A 24213-nucleotide genomic window follows, 5' to 3' on the forward strand; every position below is an offset into this window, starting at 1 on the left:
AGTCATACCTAAAAGAGCCGACAAATCACAAGGCATGAACTGTATTCAGGAACATGACTGAATCGGAATACAGAATCTCATTTTTGACATGTGTAGCAACACAGTATTTTCTTTCCCTGTGACTGACAGCAGCAGGTAGTCTGGACACTCACTTGAATCAGGCCCCCACTCGAAATTCTAGCAGACACTAAGTATGCCTGTATGGCAGTTACTGTAGTTAGTGTCTGTGCTGCTCTGAAGGTGTATTAACGCTTTAGAGCACAACATGCCTAAAAACTTACCAGTCTGAGGTTTTATTTTCTATATATCCGCAATAAATAATTTCGTCATTTAGTATTCAAGGTATTCTTCAATTAACTCATTTTGAATCAAAACGACCCTTGTAAGGAGAAGTGGTATGCATAGTGAATGAACATTCTTAATTCATTTTTGAAATTGGATTCACGACATGAATCAAAACTGAGCCATATCCATGTTTTATGCAATTGTATGTATGACTAAATCTTAAGATGAGATATCTTTGAAATAGACTTTTTATTATCAATTACAAGGCCAAGAAAGGAGGAAATAAAAATCTTGTTTTTTTTCATTCATTTTCTGTCACGGGGGGTGCTGGAGCCTATGGCAGCTAACTATGGGCACCACGCAGGGGACACCCTGAATCGGTGGCCAGCCAATTGCATGGCACAAGGAGACGGACAATCATTCATGCTCACACTCATCTAGGGGCAATTTAGTGTTCAACCAGCCTACTCTGCATGTTTTTGGGATGTGGGAGGAAACAGAGGTACCCGGAAAAAACCAACGCAAGCTTAGATAGAACATGCAAACTCCACACAGTGAGGACCTGTTGGATCGAACCCTCGACCCCAGAACTGTGAGGCCGACACGCTAACCACTCGGCCCCCCATGGATTTGCTTAGCAAAAATTAATTGTATTCATTCTTTTTTAAATATATAACATCAGGTTTTGTATTTACCCATCAGGTTTAAAAACAACCCGCAATGGTTCTCTGTAAAAACCATATGAGACAGTTTCTCCTTATCCCATCTAATACAAGCTTAAGGCATTTAGTTTTATATAATTTAAAAAAATAAGTGTGATTGCGGGTTATGAAATATCTGTACATCAAATCCAATCACAAATTTGGAAATGTTTTATTTGAAATGGACATCACAGCAATAACACACACATAATAAAAATCAAATAAAAAGAATCTCAACATAAACTAAAAACATATTATGACACTGTCAAAATACAAATTCTTTTGGCAAGTTGCATTAATCAGCTAGTGTTTAAAATACAGAACGTGCTGTAAAACCCAGGTAGTAATTCAGCATGAAAACATATAGCACCTTATAATGATGTCGCTGGACTGGCGTACGTTTGTACGAAGATGCCAGTAGTTGACGAGACGAGCATAATCAGACAAAATTAAGAAAAAAGCCTGATGTTGTCAGTCTCTCTGCCGTTCTTGATAAAAGCTACATTAATTAAATCCATCCTATTTACACAAAGAAATGGCTTGCATTTGCAAAAGATGATGAACCAACCTTGTAATTGGGGCTGCGCATTTATTTGAGGAAAGTGTGTATCATCTTAAGTAATTGACACACCACTAGCTAATTGGTGCTTGCTGTCTTTGAGGTCAGGAGTTTATTTGCATTAATTAGGCAAATGCATATATTTGAGGGATATGTTTATTAATCTGAAGCAGATAACGCACCTGAAACCCAATTTGCCAAATGCATATATTTGAGGGATATGTTTATTAATCTGAAGCAGATAACGCACCTGAAACCCAATTTGCCAGAGGCAATTATTGACTGAATTGGGGCCACTAATTTTTTTTAGTATTTCACCTTAATGTTAAAGAGAGCAACCTAAAAAAAGCGCAATACCACAGAATAGTTTGTGTATTGATGTAAATAAAATGACTCCTTAATGCTAAGGCACTGCTTTAAATAATAAGGAGAACACCAGCAGTTAGGTGACTGCAAAAAAACAACAACATTGAACTAACTCCAGTGTCTTTTACGGTTTTCAAGAGGCAACATGTACACCCCCCCCCACACACAAAGAACTTCTAAACCTCTAAAACAAATGTGTAAGCAAACAGCAACCTCATCAATATGGCTGATATAAAATGAGTCTTTATATACAAACATATAGAGGTGGTGACTCAGATCCCTTTCCGAGCTGTTGTATGAGCTGTGCATATGTCTATGTACAATTACAACTCCGCTTTTATATAAGTGCAAAATACTGAGCTCATGTTAACATCATGAAGCATTCAGAGAGATAAATAAGGAAGCCTACATGTTTAACATTCAGGGTGTTGAAAATTATTCAAAGCCTTAATGCAAGATAATATGTGGTTTAAATAAACCTGCTTTATGTGTGCTGATACTGAAGTACATTAGCGTGATGTCATAAAGTCATTTCGCATTTTGTGCGCCTGGTGTGACTTTAGCCATGACATAAATTCATTAAAAATCATTTTGAAATACTTATACTTAGCATACATACCAAGTTAAAAACTAATCGGTTGAAGGATTTGTGGGGTGAATCAAGAACTTTCAGGGGAGAAATTCTTCTGAGGGAATAGGTCTATTGTTGTTACATGCATGCTTGAGTCATAAAAAAATAATTTAACAAAAGAATATATTCCATAAAGTTAAAATGTAAATGACACCTGCCTCACAGATTTGGGATTCATGAATAAAATTCTGTGTTGAATTTGCATGTCTTTCATTTTCTGTTTCAGGCCCAAAAGTCACCAACGATAGGCTCCAATTCACCAGTCACCATCCAGATATTACATGTAAAACTTGATAATACTGAACAAAATATGTGAGTATGAGACAAAACTGTAAAGTAATTGATCAAGTCCTTCAGCCCACGTACTCTTCTGGCAGTAGAAGTACTACTTTGTTCATATGTGTATTGAAGCAATGTGGTCTTTTCAAGTATTTACGCATCACTATGATACACCCAAGTGAAAATAATGCAGCGAAACACTATAACGGATGCTTGTGATGTGCACTATTAACACTTATATTGTGCATATAGAGCTTTTGGCGTTATTCCCCCATCAGTGGTTTTATAAATACACCATGCTGTCTACTTGCATACCTACACGCGCACACTCCAGCTTAACAAAATAAAAACATGAATGCTTCCCTGATGTCTGTGCAGAAGAAGATATAGTGGTTTCTTCATGAGAAGTCCTTGTGACAAAAGGAAGGATTTAAAGGTCCGTGCTGAAAATGTTCTAAGGCCACAGGGTTCACTAGAGAAAAGTAAAATGTAAACACTGCAAAGTAAAAATAATAATTGTATCAGTTGACCAATTCAAAGTAACACTAAGCTACGCAGCTAGAAATAAGCCACGCACCTTATGTCATAAGGCGCTTCAGGTTCTGGTGTCTTGTTTCAGAGTAGAGCCACTGTTTATCTCTTCTTCACCTTCATCCTCTTCCTCTTCTTCTTGCCACCCACCAAGTTGCACTGGCGTGACCAAAGATGGCGTCGAACTAAAATTGGCAGGATAACCTGGCAATTTTCAAATTGAGTTAGCTAAAAACATTTTTCATGTTTGCCGCCAGTCACGCGAGCGCTTTTACACTTACCAGTGTGACTGGGCAGCTCTGTCAATGGCACTGAGCTATGCCATTGCCCCGAATTTCTCTGTGGGTGTGACGTCTGCTGGTGGAGCTAACGCAAAAGATGTGAGTCAATACAAGGCAAGGGGGTAGGCATGATGAGAGTGGCAGCAACGAGAAATTCACCTCATGCATGTAGATGGCGTGAAGGCTCATTTCTGCCGAGGCAAACTCAGAGTGAAGTGTATTGCTCCGTAAATGGCTGTCGCTGAATGACATACTAATAGGAACAGACGTTCAATTTTAAATTGCGTGTGTGTGGGGGGGTGAAATGTCTGAGATCCATCAAGTACCTGTCTATGACAGTTCGATCACTGTGGTACATGGTGTTGTCTGGATGTAACACTTGGTGGCGTTGGGTGCGGCCCCGGCCCGTGTGCGGCTGCTGAGAGGTGGACAAAGACGCCAGGACACTGGCGGCCGCCGACGCTGCCGTGCTCGGCGGGATGAAGCGGTGATCTCTGCCCTGTAGTCCTGACGCAGTGAGGACGGGGTGCGCCAAGACGCTGGCTAGCAGATTATCAGGCTGGGCACAATTGAAGCAACTTGGTGATGAATCGAAATTTGAACAGTGATGCGCTGTGTCTGTCTGAAGGATTTCTCACCCCAGTGGCAGACTCATTGGACTGCAGCGATGTGCATAGCGGAGCCTCAGAGAGCAGCAGCTGCGTGGACGGACCACCTTGCGCGTCGTGTTGCACCTTCTCCTTGAGTTGACTGATGAACACAGAGCTTTCCAATGGTGGCTGCCAGTGTGGGTTCTTAATGGTGAAATGCATGAGTGACAACTCCGTCTTGCCGTTCTCTGCCTGCTGGTACACTGATGCCTCTGTCTGGCCCTCAGAGAGCCACTAGACAATCAGACATATTTTTTTTGAAAGTCATTAGTAACGTGGCATTTGTAGAAAGATTGTATAGTAAAATGGCGTTAATGAGTGTACCAGCATGCGTCATGCTTACAGTTGGGTTCCCATGGCGTCTGATGTCCATCTGCGCAAAGGAGCAGATGTCTCCCACACCAACAACTTCCACAGTGAAATTCCTGAAGAAATCGACAATCTCCAGACTTTTGCTCCTCAACAGGAAGATGAGGATAAAGGGTGTGACGATGGGACTGAGCAGCTCCTCCAGGATGAACACCTGCTTGCAACAAAACAGTTTAGTGTCCTTGAAAAAGATAATGTACTTGCAAATGGCCTCAAAATGAGGAGTAAAACCCGCAACAAAAGCTCATTAGGAATTGACTAAAAAGACTGGACCCATCTATCGAGGTTTTCCCTGCTCACCGCTTTGTACTGAAACAGCTGTGCCACTTCATCACGGGTTTCGCTCTTGTTAGCGTTGCCCCTCCAGTGGTCAGGCATGTAGTGGATGTGGGCCAGCATGCACTGCAGCAGCTGTTCTGGGCACCAAACCATATGTTCGTCTGGGATGAAGGACCTTGTGTTTAGGGCAAAAGCAAGCACAGGATTTTAGTCATATGGATGTAGAACCATTAGAGACAGCCTGAACAACCCACCTGGTGATGGTGATAACCACCCCGAGCACAGTGATGCCCGTCAGAATGTGCTGCACGGTCAAGACGTCTTCGTCGTAGACAGTCAGCGCAATAAGCACGGCCAACACAGAGCCCGAGAAGAAGGCGACATTTTTAGCCAGCACGGTGAACAGCGGCGACGTGAAGGAGTTCATGTATTTGGACGTGGGCTTGTAGCCTCGACCCATGCGTCCGTGCAGTTCGTGGTTCAGCTCGTTGAAGTGGCGCAGGTACAGTCGGCCGTAAAGGGACCAGCGGCGTGCGCCAAGGCTCCCGGGCTCACGTCGAATGATTTCGGTGTAGCTGAAGAACGCGTAGAGCACCTGCCACACCAGAATGAAGGGACAGAGCAGCAGATTGGCCACACCCATGAGCAGGATGACCCTGCTGAGTTGCTGCGCCAATTCCAGCCGATTACTGCTGCGCTTGTACTTAGGGTGCAGGTTCCACTTGTTTTGGAACAGCGAGCCGGGGCCCCAGAAGAGGATGAGCTCAAAGTTGTACTTCAAGCCCTGCGTGAGGAAAATTACTTCACCCAGCAGGGGGAGCTGAAGCCGCACGGGAAGCAGGGATTTGTTGATCATGGCCACCATGTAGTTCTTGAAACGCAAGATGCGGTGATAGATGTCCAATTCTGTCAGTTCTTTCTTGTGGACGCACATTTGCTGTTCTCGCTGCAGGCTGATGAGACGGTCCTGGACTTCCTGCCATGTGAAGTTGCATAGTTCATCCTAGGAAAAGGAATCAATGGATTCACATTGTTATGTTAGCAGATTGACTGAGTTGACGCATGGATATATCGCATATAACAGAAAAAGTTTAATAAATCATTGGGTTAATTTGAACGATGATATGCTATAGACATGTTAACTCATTGGCTGCCATTAACAACTCGCCCTCACAGTGCATACATGTTAGACGTATATGGCCGTTGGTGGCAATCAAGTGTGAAACCTTTACCATTCTGATCTTCAGTGCCTTAATGTAGAACTGCCGAATCTCCCAGTAGCTCAGAACGTTGCAAATGACTTTGATGAGTCGGTAGATCCAAAAGATGGTGGCCATAATAAGAAGAAATATGATCCATCTGTTCTCTTGAATTCTGAAAAAGAAAAAGGTCAGTACATACAATCTTATCTTGAGTTTGAAATTACTCGGAGTAAGAGATTCTGAAAGTTATGCTGGGTGTTCTTATGTTTAGCAGATGTAAGTTATCATGTTTGAGGGATAAACATTCTTTTTGAGGGAAAAAGTCACAATGTTATAAAATGGAGTAAAAAAACAAAACAAAACAGTCATTTCATTGTTGTTTTAAATGTATGTACTTAAATAATTGTGTAGCTGTGGAAAGCAATCACTGTGCGGAAAATATAATAACATAGTTGGAGCTTTAGCTCCTAGCCTGCCAGCGTGAAGTGTCATGTAGCAGTCAGCGTCAGCCAAAATGTTGGCGTCTCCGCTGACCACTTTTACCTTACTGACACAGATCAATTACTAACTCCGGAACACAACAACTTCACAGTGTCATCAACGCTTACGTGTTGCAACAGGAAAACTAATCACAAGATAATAAAAAAGGAACAACTTGTTCCTTTTCCATGAAACCAATGTCTTAAGAAAAACTATCTCAGTAAACAACTCCAACATGTTTATGGAAAAATATCTTCCCTAAAAGTTCTTTGACAAAGCCAAACATTTGAAATTGTGTCTTGATGTTTGTCCTGAACCTGCCCTGAATATCTACCATAGATGACAACAATGACACTATGAATTCTATACTGTTTTTAAATGACGTTTCCCCCCCCAAAAAAATACTTCAACAAAAACAAACTTTTAAAAAAAGGTTGTTTTACCTCTGAGTGCACTGCTGGCTGGGAAGAAGTGCATCGGGGATGGTGACCTTGTTCCTGTCCAGTGGGTTGTAGCCCGGTCCCGTGTGATTGACAGGTCGGTTGGCGAACAGGACATCATACTCCACGCAGTTGACCAAAAATGTTGTGAAAGTAACGACGAACAAAAACTGACTGTTGAGATAAAAAAAAATGTATTAACACCAATTTATAAGTTACACTGGTATTCCACAAAACAAGAAAGATGACATAGTAAAATGAGAATCACAATTAAACATGTATTACTGGGTAGTCGTGCACATGTTAGTACTATTGCACATAATGAGTCATTGGGCTGTCATTACACAGTTATGAGTTCATGGCAGCTTGCATTTATGCGATCTGAGGCCACATTCAGATAAACAGCAGATCAAGACCTAAAAATAGGAAAGTACCAACTGGGAGAGCGCGGGGGGAAAAGCTATATTAGAAATACAGATGACTACAGCCTGGATTGGTTTCTAATCAATATCAGGACACAGAGGAAAAAATAACATGAATTTCATGTGGGATTATTTAGGTTAATCTTCAATTAGATGATTTTAATACTTACACTAGCTCAAAGAACTCCGACAGCATCATACAGGCAAAACCATTCTTTTGATGAAAATGATAGATTTGGACACATAAATTAAGGAAAAACAACACATGGATCAAATAGAAGTCTTCATGTGAGTAGTAGCACTTTAAGAAAAATATTAATGTACGTATAGTGGAATTCCATAAAAATTAAACAACAGTTCAACCATTTTTAGAGGGGATGCTCAAAAGACAAAAAAACAACAACAACAACCTATAGTTTATCATGGGTGACTTCATAGCATTCAAAAACGAAATGTGCAAGTTAAGCTAATTTCACCACAGAAATGGGTGTGTTTGCTCAGTCAAATAGTAATCATTTACCAAAGAATGTTGACATGAGCCCCAAGACAAAAAACACATTTAGCAGTATTGATAATAAAATAGTATTATTCTATTTGGTAGAGTGGTAATATTGTTATGTCTTAAATGTGCATATTTTTTCCTTATTTTAGTTGTTTAATTCTCCTTCAGTCAATGCAGGTTATATAAAATGGTCGAGAAAAGGAAAGGAAAAAAATTGGTAGTCGTCAGGTCTGTCATAAGCAAGGAGCTGAATTACCAAACCTCTGTGACACAAAAAGAACACAGGCCATGTTTGTGCTTCTACTGATGTTATGCTTATAATGATTACTTAGTTATACTGTCTTCTTGTGTCTTCTTACTCTAGTTTGTATGTGTGTGTGCTCTTAAACTGTGGAGCTAATCAGCATCACAGATGGTGGATTCTGGGTCATGTAGGCCACAATATTAATATTTGATACAATGTAAGTGTGGCCTTCATGACTCAATGTGATGTCTACATATGGGATGTGGCAGGCAGGTATCATTTTTTATGAGATTATTTCTTTGATGATTTACTTTCAAATTTATTGTTTTATTTATTTTAAGTTTTGATTTATGAATATAAACATTTACAAACAAAAAACTGAAAATACCACAGTGCTAAGTGGTTTGATTGAGTACTGAAGCCAAATAATTTTGACGTAAATACAAAATACTTTGATAAAAATCTAAATGAGTAGTCAGGTCAACAAATTAAGTATTTAAATCATCAACCGGTTTAAACTGGGAGGACAGAATTTGGCAGCCAATCAATTCAATGAGCAGTCACTACAATGCGGATTATTATTAAATGATCATTAGAGATCATGATATAGTTATGTCACAGATAAAACAAGGATATTCGAGTGAAGAAGTTATCCAAATTCTTGATGTGATGCCATGAATCTGCAACAGAAAAAGAAAGGAAATGATGAGGACAATTAACTGGAATCCCAGTGAGACTTGTATGCCAATGACTTTCTGTTTTTGCGTCGTTTGTCATAACATGTTTACCTTTCAGGCCTTCGGGCACATGGAGCAGCAAATCCTCCTCTCCTGGTGGAGAATCCTCCTCCAGGTCCTCAATCCTCTGGTACTCCCGGTAAGCTTCCAAATTGGCCATGATTGCGCTTCACATTCTCCCCCTCCGTCAACTCACTGAATAAGTAACCGTGACATCTCCTGTGTGACCATCCAAAACGAAGATCTTCAGAACTGCGGCCACATTCTGCAGCTTTGGCTCCAATTCAGGCTAGCTACGAGCTAAATTACAGTGACAACTTACGATCGCTTGTGACGTAACCCTCCCAAATTTTCCAGAAGAATATTCGTTTTGTTATTAATGAGCGTGATACGAGAACCGTACAAGAAAACGAAATCCTATTTGAAGAGGAGGGAGAAAAGGTCGACTGGTGCTGGGATGATTCACCCAGTCGAGCGTGGTCGAGCAGAGTGACACGGTTTGTTTTGTTCCCGACTTGCCCCGGTCATCCGCGGGTGTCAAACTCCTTTGGCTCCTCGTTTAGAGTATAAAAACAACAACCGTAACTAGCGATCAAAAGGTTCGAATGAGTTCACCTTGTAGCACAATCAAATTCTGGGGATCAGGCTTCAAGTCCGCTCAGATCGCTTCCAAAAATACAACATATCTTGCGTGTGCGCCTACTGTTTTTGTCTTACACAAACAAACGTCACTACAGGTTTTAGTCGTGACTACTTCCGGTACAGAACTGTAGTTCTCACGCGTGTAAACATGCGCGAGTTTCCTGTTCATTGGTTTCGGAAAGGAAAACAAAAAAATATCATTATTAAATGATAAAAGTAATACTTATATTCCCCTGGATGTTTTTTTAAACTTCTAAAACGAATAATAAAGTCCTCTAAAAATAACAAGCTGGCCTTCCGTAAGGAGTGCATTCTGGGTACATTCAATATGGCGGCGCCCCATTACCCACAAAAAGGCTAATATTTATAAGTATTTCTTCTTAGTAAAAGAGCTAAAATGTGGTATTGCGGTACAGTAAATTTTGCTGCACCAGCCCGGTTGCTGTCGTTACATCTACATTGCCATAAAACGACAGGTTTATGGAAATATTCACGGTAGGTTAATGTGACCCGCTAGTGTAGCTAGCTAATGACAGCTTACTGTGTCCCTTCAACCACTTTTGCTCAGACGGTAATTGGCTTGTATGCACGTTGTTTGTGATATACATTAAACTTGTGTTTTGTCGTTTATAATCATTTTACAACTGAAATACCTATACATGAGATTGTTTTCTGTAATGCAATACATGCTGATAAGTTAGTCAAGCAAATCAGACAATCGAACATTGACAATATTTCATTTAGATTTTTAAATATTTTAGTCCATTGTGTTAGACGTATTGATAACCAGTTATGGCAAGTAACAAGCATTGAAATTACGAAATATTCAAAATATATCGAAAATCATTTTGCTTTGTTACAGTTTATTAACTATTTATAATACTACTACTACTAATTATAATTATGATGATTCTATTTCTATATTACTACTTGATAAGACTATCAGGATTTCATTATTTTCCCTATAAATACTTGATACTAATCAATAAACTTTCAAGGAATTTGGTACGCTCATATTTAATCTTTCTCATAATATCCATACAAGTATATTAATATAGAAAATATGTCTATACATTATAATCACTCATATTTTCTGGGCATTACAGTAAACTAATGTGTTTGGAAAAGACAGTTACGGTCAGACTGTCTGCAAGGTACAATAGAAAATGGATGGATATTGGTCCATCACATACAATTATGAATGGATGTAATCATTTCATTTGTGTACTACAGATTATATTCATCTTTAGGGCGCAGTGGATGCAACGCCTCATGTCAAAATGGGAATGTCACTAATCGTTTATGGACTGTGGCTCAGAGAGCCATGCGACAATCTGCCGCACGGGTTCCTAAACACTCTGGCGTCACACAGAGGTTCATCCTCGCCCCAGCAACACTTCTAGTCTGCGGACGACTCTTTTGCCACACGGCGCAATGCGAGGCAGATGTCAACAACAACATCCAAGTGGAGAGAGTGACCAAAAATCCTGAGTTCAAATGGCACATCCTATGGGAGTTTGTGAAACCTCAGCTGTTTGCGCTCACGTGCGCTGCCCTGGTGAGTGAGGGATATGAATATGTGGAACATTCATCACCTTAATAAATAGCTAATATGGATTTCTTTTTAGCTTGCTTTTGGCGCGGCCATTTTAAACATTCAAATCCCGTTGATGCTTGGCGAGCTGGTGAATGTGGTGGCTCGTTACCTGAGGGAACACACTGGGAGTTATGTCCATGAGATAAGGGGTCCAGTTTTTAAATTGCTTGGTCTTTATGGCATCCAAGTAAGTTAGTGTTTTAAACAAACTACATGTGTTATTCTGTGCTATTTGCTTACATCTGGAAATGCACAAACAGGGCTTACTGACAAGTGGCTACATCATTCTGCTATCGAGGGTGGGAGAAAGAGTAGCAGTGGACATGAGGAAAACTCTTTTTGCATCCCTACTGAGGTACATATTGCTAACTGCTCTATCTATATAGGTCGCATTCCGTCACATTTTATCTTTGTCTCTCAGGCAAGATGTGGCTTTCTTTGATGCGAACAAAACTGGACAACTGGTGAATCGCTTGACTGCTGACATTCAGGAGTTCAAATCTTCCTTTAAGTTGGTTATTTCCCAGGTACATTTAAAGCATCCCATTCTTCATTTACAGTAGTGCTTTATTTATTTTTTGCAGAGCGGGGTACTTGGCCTACATTGTCTTTCACAGCAACAGCCACTATTATAGCAAGTCCAGTATCACTGGTCATGATTCCATGTCTAATTTGTGAATTTGCTTGCCTTCAGGGACTGCGGAGTATCACACAGACAGTGGGGTGCTTTGTGTCGCTTTACGTCATCTCGCCAAAACTCACTGGGTTGACCGTGGTAGTGCTTCCATGTCTTGTGGGAGCGGGCGCTCTCATTGGCTCGTTTCTCCGCAGACTTTCTCGTTTGGCTCAGGAACAGGTGCGTAAAGGCTTTTTCCCCTGGCAAAAAAATAAATAAAAATAATCGGAAATAGTGTAGCTATTAAATTGCAATTGGACTGAATCCACAAATAACATTTTATGTAACTATTAACAATTGTGTATCTGTGTGTCTTGAAGGTTGCCAAAGCAACTGGAGTGGCTGATGAGGCTCTTGGAAATGTCCGAACAGTGAAAGCTTTTGCCATGGAAGAACGGGAACTACAGTAAGTGGACAGTTTTATACTCAATGTGCTCACTGTGTCAGAGCTAATATAGCTTCATTTCCGCTATTTCTCTCACAGGTTGTATGCGTACGAAGTTGAAAAATCTTCTGAAATGAATGAAAATCTTGGGACAGGAATAGCAGTTTTCCAGGGTCTTTCAAATATTGCCCTCAACTGTGAGTCAGTTCATTTTAACCAAAAATTATATATATTTTTTTTACCAAAAATGATCATTTTTCCAGTATCGGCAATTAATTTAGTGTCATTGCAGGCATTGTTCTTGGAACTATTTTTGCCGGAGGAACTCTAATTTCAAACAATGATATGTCCCCCGGTGATCTCATGTCTTTCTTGGTTGCTTCACAGACAGTACAGAGGTAAAAGAAATATCTCACTGGACAAACATGCTCTATGTAATCAATATTTTATCTAATGTCTTTTTTTTTTCATTGTCAGGTCCTTGGCCAGTATATCTATCCTTTTTGGGCAAGTAAGTACTTTCTGGTACAGCAGAAGATAACCACTTTGTTGACTTTGGTTTGTTCAATGTTCCACATATTCCCTTCAGATGGTGAGAGGAACGAGCGCCGGTGCGCGTGTTTTTGAATATTTATCGCTGAAGCCTTCCATCCCCCTTTCTGGCGGTGGCCGCATCCCGTACCATTCACTCACAGGAAGAGTTGATTTTCTTAATATTTCATTCAGGTTGGAAATTTTATTTAGAAACGCAGTGTTTAAAAATGTTAAAACATACGAATCAGTCTTTATTTCTTGTGACTTTTTAGCTATCCGACAAGACCAGGTCAACAGATTTTGGAGAGGTTCAACTTAACACTGCCACCTGGCAAAACAATTGCCCTTGTTGGGGAATCTGGAGGAGGTACTTTTTTTAATGAATTTAAACTGCATAATTATTCGTATAACATTTTATTTCTTTTAGGAAAGTCCACAGTAGCATCCCTTATGGAGCGTTTCTATGACCCGACAAGCGGCGTAGTAATGTTGGACGGACTTGACATTCGAACTCTTGATCTCTGCTGGCTCAGGGGACAAGTTATCGGATTTATTAATCAAGTAAAACAAATCAAGCTTTAAATTTTGTTGTGAAAATACTGTATACTGTCTTTCCCTAAACACAAGTTTGGAATTTGAACCGTGTCATGTTTTCCTCTGTAGGAGCCTGTTCTTTTTGGAGCGTCCATCATGGACAACATCCGCTTTGGGAAACCCGAAGCCACTGACGCTGAGGTCTTTGAGGCTGCCAAACAAGCTAACGCTCATCGCTTTATTGAAAGTTTCCCGGACGGCTACAACACTGTGCTCGGTAAAAGACTAATAATGTTTTGGGTCGTGTTTAAAATATTTTTCCCCCTTGTTCCCTGACGAATCTGTGTAGTACTTAACATTACGATGGTTTGGTGTTAAAAATTGGAAATTACATCACGTTTGTATCACAGGAGAACGAGGTGTGACTTTATCAGGAGGCCAGAAACAGCGCGTTGCTATCGCTCGTGCCCTCATCAAGAACCCGAGCATCTTAGTGTTGGACGAGGCCACCAGCGCCTTGGATGCAGAGTCAGAACGCGTGGTGCAGGATGCACTGGACCGGGCCACTCAGGGGCGCACCGTGCTGATCATTGCCCACCGCTTGAGCACCATACAAGCAGCTGACCTCATCTGCGTCATGAGCAACGGGCGCATCGTTGAAGTGAGTTTGCTGGAATTCAGAGAAATAGAACAATTAGTGAAAACCTATTGGTGAAGTCAAATAATTGTCTACTAAACAATGCAGATATTTGCTTCATTGGCTGAAATTGAGATGGCAGCGGATGAACAATGTTCAGGCACTGCCATGCGGCAAACTACCATATTTTTCGGACTATAAGTCACGTGAGGATAATTATAGCCTAAAACACAACTTAACAGGCTGTCTGTGGTCAGAAATAAAACAAAAAACATAAGTCACACTTGAGTATTAGTTGCCAAACACTGAAAAAACGGAGTCCAAAAAATACAGTGATTTAAATTCACAACAGACGGATGAAAAAAGCCACATTAATTGATAAGAGTTGAGTTGCTGAATGATGATTTTTTTTTGTAAATGTCTTTTTAAAGGCTGGGACTCATACCGAACTGCTGGGCCGAAGAGGACTTTATTCCGACCTCATCCGAAGACAAAGAGCTCAGGGGCAGAAATGAACTACACGTTTACAGTAGAGTTAATTTAATATTTTTCTCCTATGATCGGACATAGTTTTTAATTAAATGGACCAACTGGACCAGACTGTGAATAAAAATATGTAAAGAAAAATAAACTAGTACTACTAATACAATGTATTTAAGATTTTTTTGTATTAGCCTACCTCTATCCATCAAACTGAACAGTTATGAAATAAAAAATGTTTCAATGAAATTGAGCCTTCCATTTTTGTTATGCCATTATTTCCACGATGGAATTATATTTAGTTCATTTTACTTTTTTAATTATAACTAATACGTGCAGTGTTTCTCGAGTAAGTATACCACTGTTGCATTGTGTACATACTGAATTTCCCTAATGTAATACAAGGTTCGGTCTGTAGGGGGGGACCAAGAAGTTCGGCTGTGCAGAATTCTCCAGCGCAGCAAGTGCCGCTAGCGTCAAGCTAACGCTAGCTGTCGTACCGTAACCACTTCATTAAATTCGGGGCTTGGTCACTAGTTCGGTCCAACTGGCTCAACCTGGGTGACCATGCAGAAATATGAAAAACTCGAAAAAATCGGCGAAGGTATGTTTTTGTTTTTAGAGACAATTTTTCACGGAAAGCTAACGCGTATTTGCTGCTGTCGTATAGCTCTATCTTATCTCTTAGCCGACAAACTCATTTTTCACCGATCGAATTCTATATTTATTTAGGAACAACGGGTAATCAATGCATATTATGTTTGAGAATAGTAAATTTGTGTGGGGGCACGTATTAATGACATAACTAGATAAATACGATCCATGCTTTTTTCCCAACTCAATCCACAGGCACGTACGGGACTGTATTCAAGGCTAAAAACAGAGAAACGCACGAAATTGTGGCCCTAAAAAGAGTCCGTTTGGACGACGACGACGAGGTGTGATAATTTGTTTTTAATTCAAACATGTGGTGGTGCATTGAAGTACGAGCCGGCGATGCTAAGCACTTTCTCCCCCTACAGGGCGTGCCAAGCTCTGCCCTCCGAGAAATCTGCCTGCTGAAGGAGCTCAAACATAAAAACATTGTCAGGTCAGTCAATGCATCTAGATTTAAACATACTATGGGGGTAGGTTAAGAGAAGCGTTCAAATCAATGGAGTCATCTTTAATAAGCTTATAGGTACTTACAATTGACTAGCCCAGTGGTGACAAACACAGGGCTCTCGAGCCGCATGTGGCTTCCCTGCCAAAATGAATGCGGCTCTTTTGTCTCGTTTCATCTTTCTCTTATGGACCGCCAATCATCTCCGTGTGGTGTGGCTTTTTGACTCTCACAGTTTAAAATGTTTGCTCTTTGTGTCCAACTTGTTTGCCACCCATTGACTGGTAGCTTATGCTTACCGTACTATCCTGCAACAAAGCTAATGTTTTATAATAGAATTATTATTTAGTTTCACCTGCTATGTATGCAAAATTTCTACACAAATTGCAATTTTTAGTTTCAAATGTTATCTCATTGGCATTGATAGAAGTACAGTGGTACCTTGACATACGAGTGGCCCGACATATGAGCAATTCGAGATACGAGTAAAAGTTCGGGCAAATATTTATCTTGGGATACGAGACAAATTTTGATATACGAGCAGACAGTGGATGCGAGATGCTGCTCATAAGAACATCATGGGCACTGTCTCTCCCCGCAACTCCCTCGTGTAATGTCTCTGGTCGCAATCCCTCTTTGTAATGTCTCTGCGAGCACTGGGCGGAGCGTTGCATTTTTTCAGTGTTTTTTCCCGTTAGTCAGTGCGAATGGTGTATATACTACTTTTCGTTGGCAAGTGGTCGTGCGTTATCCTATTGTGAGGACATTTGTGTGCATGATTTTGGGAATATTTTGAAGGAAATACAAACTCAGACAACCCTCCATATTGACTGAAAGTCAGTGTGGAGGCGGGGCAAAAAGAGCCAACCCGGGAGAAAAAAGGTATCAAAATGTCAAACAAAATTAGAATTAAGTTCAGTGTTAGTTTCGATTAAACTTATTTTTGAGTGTGTCTGCATCTTAATCCAAGTTCATTTAAATTTGTTTGTTATTTTACCAGACCGTTGCTGTTCAAAAAGCCCCCCCCCCCCCTCTATGTCCGCCTCGCTCTCTCCCCCCTTCGAAATCCGTATAATTTTAGTACTATTAAACACATTTTAGTAATATTAAACCACTAGTTACATTACTTTGTTAATAGATGGCAAATTAGAACAAATAAAACATTTTTTACAATCCAATATCCTGTTTTTGGTGTTTTTTCAGAAGGTTGGAACGAATTAATTTGTTTTTAGTTTATTTCAATGTGAAACGTGCGCTTGAGTTACGAGAAAATCGACATACGAGCTCAGTCCCGGAACGAATTAAGCTTGTATCTCGAGGTACCACTGTACACGCTTTTTGGCAGCAATTGAATTAAACTCCAGTTCAAATGAATGTCTGTTAGTGATTTAATTTAAATTTACATGATTGGACGTTTGTTATTGTCGGTGGCACTGAAATTGATCGTTTTGGCCTTCGCAGGCTGCATGATGTGTTGCACAGTGACAAGAAGCTGACGTTGGTCTTTGAATATTGCGATCAGGTGAGAGAAACCAAAATCTGACCGCTTAAAGACAAAAAAAAATGAATTTATTGATTTATTTTTATCATGCAGGATTTGAAAAAGTACTTTGACAGCTGCAATGGAGATTTAGACCCTGAAACCGTAAAGGTAAGAAAACAGATTTATATCTGCCTTGAAATACTTAAAAAATACTATTTAATATTTTGTAAAAGATCTGATTATGATCTGAAGCTCTCTGTGCTCAAAATGTGACCCTTGAAAAATGCAGTCAAATCATTGTTACTGAGTGTCTCCATGCTTTTTCCCCTTTGCAGTCCTTCATGTTCCAGTTATTGAAAGGACTTGCTTTCTGTCACAGTCGCAACGTTCTTCACAGAGATTTGAAGCCACAAAATCTCCTCATCAACAGAGTGAGTGGACCGGAGATTCTGCATAAGCTTCTGATGTATTATTATTTTATGTTACTGAGGCGTGCGTCCATTGTGTTTGCAGAATGGCGAGTTGAAGCTGGCTGACTTTGGGCTCGCTCGAGCGTTTGGCATTCCTGTGAGGTGTTACTCAGCTGAGGTAAGCTAATGGCTAACTAACAAACGTACCGAACTTTAAAGATCATTTATAGATGTTAAAGTTAAAACAATCTTTGGTAGGCTTGAGTTGCACACATGTGCATGCAGCACAACAATCTGCATTAAATAGTATTTACATTGAACCAATCAAATATGCAGGTTTTATTGGTGATTATTCCAGCATTGTAGTAGTACTAATGTATTTAATTTTAGTAGTTTATTAGGGGATAACACATTTTTCTACTGAAGTACTAATGTATTTAATTTTAGTAGTTTATTAGGAGATAACACATTACCTGCTCTTCTTCATGTCCTCGTGTCTCCCCCAATGGGCCGCTTTGTTTTGTTCCCACTTTGGATCTGCTCAGATGACCTCAGGCCTCAGCAAGGCAATCTCATGAAATGACAAACAGCAGTGTAGAATCTGAAGGTTTTTTTGATGACATTTGTGCAAAAAGTGCCGTATCACCAATAGCAAAATGGAATCTTATAATTTGGGGATGAATCCTTTTAAGAGTATATTTTTAATGGACCACTGCTTCTTTTATCGCTGCATTTACTCACCCAGTGTCAAAGGCTCTATTCACCACCGCAGACAGTTGACATGGGGAAAAAAACAACGATAGTCGAGTCGCACCAGTCGACGCCAATAACGCGAGAGGAGATTCTGCTCAGAATTCAATTGAATGTGCCTGACTCCTAACATTGTGTTTGCGTGTAGGTGGTGACATTGTGGTACCGACCCCCAGATGTACTATTTGGTGCTAAACTCTATTCTACCTCCATCGACATGTGGTCAGCGGGCTGCATATTTGCAGGTACAGTCTCACTGGACATTCTAATCATTTGAAGCAAATATAAATAACACTTGTTCACAGCTATCAGTGTGAAACATGAACATTTATAGTTACTGGATCTAAATGGTTGTCCAGTAATTCAATAGTTGTTTTGTCTTTGGATTTAGAGCTTGCTAACGCTGGAAGGCCTTTATTTCCCGGGAATGACGTAGACGACCAGTTGAAAAGAATCTTCAGATATCTTTTTTTTCTGAACCTGTTTATGCCACACGGAATTAACCCATTTTGAATAGATTGACAGTGCGGGTCGAAGGAGCCAATGCCAAATTACTGCAACTGCTTTAGCTATTTGTCATTTTCTTTAACCCAATGACACGTTGTTGGGCACGCCGACGGAAGAACAGTGGCAGACGATGACCAAGCTCCCAGATTACAAGGTACCTCGTGAGTAAAGGATCTCGCCGCGCAAACACCACTGAAGGCATCCTTCCTGTCTCCGCAGCCATATCCGTTGTATCCCGCCACCACTTCGCTCGTAAACGTGGTGCCCAAACTCAGCAGCACGGGTCGAGACCTACTCCAGGTACGCTCCACGTTCTATTTAGAAAAATGAAGTTGTTAACTCATTGGCTGACATTGATGGCACCAAATGTCCAAACCAAATTGGATGTCTAGTGCTGTCAATGGCGATTTAAGGTGAGCATTCACAGCCAGTTCTCATTTAAATGAATTGGATGTCTATCATTGTCAATGGAAGGCAAAAACACCCCTGTGACTGTCTTTACTGTACTCCCTGCACAGAACCTTTTGAAATGTAATCCGGTGCAGAGGATCTCCGCGGAAGAAGCTTTGCAGCATCCTTACTTCGCCGACTTCTGTCCGCCATAAATCCTCCGCGTCCTTCCTGTCGGCCGTCAATCAGTCTGGTTGTCGCGTCACACCAACAGGTCATTAGAGTCAGGTTCCTGCAGGTCAGTCCCTGTGGAAACACCTTATCCAAACCATCTTATTCGTTCCCTAGCGCACAGTGCTCACAATACTCTTTTCACTGAATTCTAATTTTAACAGACCACAACACAAGCTGGCGTGAATTCTAGATGGGCGATTGACTCGTTGTTTGCCGTTGATAAGTATACTCGTCAATTAGAATTGGAACAATTATCGACAAGTACACTTGGGAGTTGCCTTCTTTAAAAGGGGGTGTGAGTGATGGTTCTGTTGCCACTTCTTTGTTCAATTTCAAGCTGCATACAGTTGATGCTAGCAATTTAAGATTTTCGAGTTCAGCCCAGTTTGTTAGTCTGCATGAGGCTTCTTGGATAATTAGCTGAATTTTGAAAATAACCAGAATTAAAAACCTCTAGCCTTTGGCTCCCTAGTCAAGTGGCTGTTCTGTATAAATTGCAGTTTTACACTTTGACAGGTTTTTTTTTCACCCCCAACAGACAAATATTGTGCTCCTCCTAAAGCAACAAACAAAACATTTTGGACATCGGCAAGTTTGGAAAAAAATGCACCCAGCAAAATTTTCCTGCACTTGAGTTATTTAATTGTAAATATCTGCGCTATAAAAATGTATAATTGCTGAGCTTTGCCCTTTCAGTGCAGTGTGCTGACGAAATTGAGTGAAAAAGTTCATGTAATGGAACATTGGTTTCTCTGGGGAATGCCGTAAGCAATCCACCATTTTTTAATGAGCTGGACATGAGCAGACTAACCACTATGTGGGCCACTGATAAATGCTTTTAACAGTAGTAAATACTGTGGATTGCTAGCGTCATTTTTTCCGGACAACTATTGTAGTCATGTGCTATCCACTCACAAATTAAGGTTTAAAATCTCAATTTTACATTAGTTGATCCCCACCAATAAAAGCGAACAAAACTTTACTGCTATCCGGTCACTTGCTTCACCATTTTATGACACTTACAAAAACAGCATGAAAAGCTAATGTAATTTTTTTTTGACATTTAAAAAAAAAGTTTATTGTTAAGAGTTGTGAACTGTTTTTGCAGCTGGTCTTCAATAAATGGGCCAATATCATTCTAGTAGTTTAATGGCGGACCATTCATTATGGGTAATTTGATATTTTTGTTTTTGTGGCTAAGACAGAAGTGGCTTACCAAATTGATGTAAAAATGCTACGCAACAATCGATCAAGCATGTTTTTTAGTATGGGGTAATAGAAGCGTTTGTATTTTTTATTTTTACATAACATTTTGACTGAGGATTTTTTTTTGTATGAGCCATACTTAACCCATCTAAGATCAATCACACACATTTAACCATACACATGGGACAAAACTTAACTCCTAATTTTCTTTCACCAGTAGCCTTTTTGTTTGTTTCCTACACATTTCTTCTATAATATCATTTGTGCTGGTTGTTATGCAAAAACCTAAGCAGAGTTGTATTCGGAGCAGCTATCAGTTCTTTAACTTCTTTTGTAAGTTAGTGATGGAGAAATATGGTTGTATTTATTAATGCTGGAATGTGAAGTTTGTTTTCTTAATTGTCAGATTGATTTCATACTACTGTGCTCTGTTATATTTAGTGGGCTCTGTGTACAATTCAACATGTGGAAGTGGACTAAGTTGGAGTGGAAAAACCCACACGTTTTGTGTGAAATTTCAGCTGTAGAATTCTTTGATATAGCTTTCGCTTTTTCATTTTCCAATGAGTGGATTGTTTTGCTTTTGTTGGTAGAAGCCAATAAGATTGAGTGTTCAGTAAAGTGGACATTATGGCGTTTCCTTGTTTCCCCCACCCCCTAATTATTATAGGTCGATAGTTTCTATGCATTTTTTGCTATTTAAACTCCACATAGAACGTTTGCGTCAAACAGTAAATGCAGCACTTTAGGTAGTATTGGAGCTACCATTAGGTGGCTGAAATGTCATTAATTTACGTTAATATATTTTTTCAGTAAGTTCTTTGAATTGTCATCTTGGGGCTAAAGCCCCACAAAAATAAATATTTAAATTCCTGAAAACTATTCCAGCTGTACAGGTGCCAAGCTACATCTGCTCTGATGACTGATTTCTGTGGGTTTTTTCTTCACGGCAACAGTCACAGAATAATCATCAGATTTTTGTTCCACCGCACCACATTAGTCGACTCGATCAACCAAATGATGAATTTATACAAGGTTGCCGCAGGAGCAAGGGAACAAACAGCACAAGGAAAAGAAGGGCGTAAGATGGGTAAATATCGACTTTATTATACTTCAATATTGTTGCATCACAAAGATTCTTTTTGTGACTTGTTACATATTCTGGTATATTTAGGATAAGTACAATAACAGGATACAACGGTGGAATTGTACAATGCGTTTGTGTCATAGAGGAACTGAATGTGTGCGTCAATCATTTACGTTTCTCAGTCACAATAATGCTAATCACCAAGACACTTATGGTCTACAGTACATGGTGAATAGACACAAGTGAAAACAGTCTGTCTAGTCTAGACTCGGGGTCGGGAACCTTTTTGACGGAGAGCCATAAACAATTCATATTTTCAAATGTTATTCCTTGAGAGCCATACTCAAAATTTAATTTGTAGTAATGTCATCACTTAATGTACAAACATTCTCTGAGAGAACATTGTCGCGCTGTTGCTAATCAATGGAAGTATGCATGCAGAAGAATCTAATGGAATTTTTTTTGTTTAACGCCGCACTAGAGGTCGGCGCCATGATGCTCACATAATGCTCCTACTGATGCATTCAGGACTAAGCTCTCTCAACAGCGGTTCCCATATTTTACTTCACAGTTTAGCGGAGAGCCATATGCACCTATCAAAAGAGCCACACATGGCTCCCGAGCCATAGGTTCCCTACCCCTGGTCTAGACCTATACATATTGTATTTGGAGATGACAAAATGAGCAGTATAGAATTGCATGGCATTTTATTCTGGTTATATACACTATTTAGTTCAAAGTTTAACTGGAGCTTTTCTACACAATAGATTACTATCACAAGCCGTTGTGCTGATTGATAGATGAACAAGTTTTGGGGCTATGGTGAAAACAGTAAAACTGCAACATGTAAGAATGAAACTTACTGGAAAATGTAAATTTGATGGGAGAGTCTTACATTGGTGAGAATTAACATTCTATGTTGTATTTCAAACTTCTATTGTGAATTAAGCCACAAAATTGTGGCCAAAAGAACAAAGAAAAGGAAAAAATAGTGATAAAGGAAAAAGTAGAAATTTTAATAAATAATTCATGCAAATGCCAGAAAAAATTGACATTTTAATAAAGTTTATATAAAATTATCACGTGATTGTAAAAGAATTTAGTAGCCAGAAAAATTCTCTGTTTTAATAAAGTTCATATAAAGTCATTGAAAGGTTAAATTAATTGATGTCATAATGTGATTTCCTAAAATTATAATTTTTGGAGAATAGAATTGATCTGTAGAGTACATTAAAATTTGTTCCAAAAAATAAATTCACCAGAATTTCGTGATTTTGATAGGTTTGTTCAATTCAAAGGAACGTTATGATAATCTGATAAATACACAGTATAACAAGTCTTCGGTGCGACTAACGCAAATGTGTTTTTTCCATTAATATTACAACTTTTTTTCCATTTAAAAACGGGACTTCATTTGAACGATTTAACTTCATTTTGTTGTCTTTTCAGTATGGCCCGTTTACTCTCAATGAGCTAAAACAATTGACGTGATTAGTAAAGGCAAACATTTTGATCAGCATCTCAAACAGAAAAAAAAACAACTTGCAGGATGGGCTAACAAAACTCAAGTGAATGATTACTCCATTTTTCTCTATGATTCGCAAATAACTTGATGGATATAAGATGAAAGGCCACAATCAGTCAACTGCTGCAGGCTGAGCAGCGCAATTTTACTCGTGTGTTTTTTTCTTACTCCCCTTTCATGTAGGAACTGGTATTTCTTTATTGGACACGCTGGGACTGAAAACTAACATTTTGAAAAACGGGAATAAATGATGTTGTGTTTAAACCTGAGTTGTGTTTCAGAGTTGTTTTTCTGATCATAGTACTATTCGATTTCTATTCAGGCATTGATAAACTACTGTACACTTCTACCTTGTTTTTCCTCGGATGAGTATTTCACAGTTTACTGTAAAGGCCCCTCTGCCCCCCCAAAAAACATCAGGTTGTCAACAAGCAAATTCCTCAAAGTTTCCTAAAGTCGGGTGACGAGGTAACATGTTCGGCGTGAATCCGAGACTGTCCGAGTGACTCCTGAGGGTGTCACAGGTGCTCTGCGGAAACACGGGGAGGGGGTGGACGGAATAAGGGGATCAAACAAAGGGGTGATGATGAGGATGAGTGTAAAGCAGACGTAAACACGCGTGAAGGGGAAACGTTAAAAAGGAGGGAGAGAAGAAAAACAACAATTTTAGTTCTCCATTTGATTCACTTATGGAAATGTTGACCTGGAGACTCAACTGCAGATTTTAGTGTAACATCAAATATGGAAAGTAGGGCTAAGCTATATGGCCTAGAAAAGCTCCAATTTCTTCACCAAAAATTTGATTTAATTTTTTTTCTCCCACCTACTTTTTATAAGGCGATAAAGCAGAGAAAGAATTAAAACATGTAAATGTTGAGCCAAAGTTAAAAAAAAAGTTAAATGTATATTTCACTCCCTCATTTGTGCTGCCAGTCCCCAAATACTAAGTACATAATAACTAACCATAGAAAAAAAACCTCTTAAGGGATCATCTGTTGAAAAACTAGCTGATATTTCCTTTTGTAAAAAAATAAAAAATAATAATCTATTTGTTATTTTTTGAATCACTTGCAGGA

General features: G+C 39.6%; 4 protein-coding genes across 8 annotated transcripts in view; 2 read left to right on the forward strand and 2 right to left on the reverse strand.

Annotated features, from left to right (window-relative positions):
• Positions 1–1134: 1134 nt before the first annotated feature.
• Positions 1135–9696, reverse strand: atg9b (autophagy related 9B). 3 transcript variants are annotated; one of them, XM_077615812.1, is made up of 15 exons: positions 9574–9696; positions 9010–9177; positions 8856–8901; positions 7646–7708; positions 7057–7227; positions 6164–6305; positions 5186–5934; positions 4953–5106; positions 4627–4806; positions 4272–4517; positions 3960–4192; positions 3793–3886; positions 3634–3718; positions 3399–3556; positions 1135–3317 (listed from the first exon to the last, which is right to left on the reverse strand). In XM_077615812.1, exons 2-14 carry the CDS (start codon positions 9116–9118, stop codon positions 3417–3419), a joined length of 2412 nt encoding a protein of 803 aa, XP_077471938.1. In that variant the 5' UTR covers positions 9119–9177; positions 9574–9696; the 3' UTR covers positions 1135–3317; positions 3399–3416. The 3 variants fall into 3 exon arrangements, with proteins under 3 accessions (XP_077471938.1, XP_077471939.1, XP_077471937.1); XM_077615813.1 differs by having other exon boundaries at positions 1135–3293; positions 9281–9679; XM_077615811.1 differs by having other exon boundaries at positions 9281–9679.
• Positions 9697–9922: 226 nt separating this feature from the next.
• On the forward strand, positions 9923–14692 carry abcb8 (ATP-binding cassette, sub-family B (MDR/TAP), member 8). The gene is made up of 16 exons (XM_077615250.1): positions 9923–10095; positions 10834–11158; positions 11229–11384; positions 11458–11552; positions 11619–11724; positions 11892–12053; positions 12194–12279; positions 12358–12455; positions 12551–12656; positions 12736–12769; positions 12848–12984; positions 13065–13159; positions 13220–13353; positions 13456–13603; positions 13737–13987; positions 14395–14692. Exons 1-16 carry the CDS (start codon positions 9998–10000, stop codon positions 14476–14478), a joined length of 2115 nt encoding a protein of 704 aa, XP_077471376.1. The 5' UTR covers positions 9923–9997; the 3' UTR covers positions 14479–14692.
• A 164-nt stretch (positions 14693–14856) lies between these two features.
• On the forward strand, positions 14857–23406 carry cdk5 (cyclin dependent kinase 5). The gene is made up of 12 exons (XM_077614324.1): positions 14857–15047; positions 15293–15381; positions 15466–15533; positions 17007–17067; positions 17140–17196; positions 17364–17459; positions 17542–17616; positions 18337–18433; positions 18580–18649; positions 18789–18849; positions 18915–18995; positions 19214–23406. The coding sequence occupies exons 1-12, from the start codon at positions 15011–15013 to the stop codon at positions 19298–19300; spliced, it is 879 nt and encodes a 292-aa protein (XP_077470450.1). The 5' UTR covers positions 14857–15010; the 3' UTR covers positions 19301–23406.
• The window catches only part of asic1c (acid-sensing (proton-gated) ion channel 1c), a 73981-nt gene continuing 71381 nt past the window's right edge, over positions 21614–24213 (reverse strand). For all 3 annotated transcript variants that reach the window (XM_077614316.1, XM_077614318.1, XM_077614317.1), the window contains one exon: positions 21614–23666. In XM_077614316.1, coding sequence (XP_077470442.1) covers positions 23588–23666 — 79 coding nt within the window. In that variant the 3' untranslated portion in view covers positions 21614–23587. The remainder of the gene's footprint in view (positions 23667–24213) is intronic.

This window comes from Stigmatopora argus, chromosome 12, assembly GCF_051989625.1.
Source record: "Stigmatopora argus isolate UIUO_Sarg chromosome 12, RoL_Sarg_1.0, whole genome shotgun sequence".
Classification (NCBI taxonomy): domain Eukaryota; kingdom Metazoa; phylum Chordata; class Actinopteri; order Syngnathiformes; family Syngnathidae; genus Stigmatopora; species Stigmatopora argus.

Excerpts from the sequence above, each read along its gene's own strand:
- atg9b (XM_077615812.1), bottom strand. The coding sequence starts at position 9,118 with ATGGCCAATTTGGAAGCTTACCGGGAGTACCAGAGGATTGAGGACCTG. Across the intron at positions 5,935-6,163 it reads AGGCACTGAAGATCAGAATG|GATGAACTATGCAACTTCAC; the intron begins GTAAAGGTTTCA and ends TCCTTTTCCTAG. Across the intron at positions 4,807-4,952 it reads AGCTGTTTCAGTACAAAGCG|GTGTTCATCCTGGAGGAGCT; the intron begins GTGAGCAGGGAA and ends TGTTGCAAGCAG.
- abcb8 (XM_077615250.1), top strand. The coding sequence starts at position 9,998 with ATGTGGTATTGCGGTACAGTAAATTTTGCTGCACCAGCCCGGTTGCTG. Across the intron at positions 12,280-12,357 it reads ATGGAAGAACGGGAACTACA|GTTGTATGCGTACGAAGTTG; the intron begins GTAAGTGGACAG and ends TTTCTCTCACAG. Across the intron at positions 12,770-12,847 it reads TATCTATCCTTTTTGGGCAA|ATGGTGAGAGGAACGAGCGC; the intron begins GTAAGTACTTTC and ends TATTCCCTTCAG.
- cdk5 (XM_077614324.1), top strand. The coding sequence starts at position 15,011 with ATGCAGAAATATGAAAAACTCGAAAAAATCGGCGAAG. Across the intron at positions 17,617-18,336 it reads TGAGGTGTTACTCAGCTGAG|GTGGTGACATTGTGGTACCG; the intron begins GTAAGCTAATGG and ends GTTTGCGTGTAG. Across the intron at positions 18,650-18,788 it reads CAGTTGAAAAGAATCTTCAG|GTTGTTGGGCACGCCGACGG; the intron begins ATATCTTTTTTT and ends ACCCAATGACAC.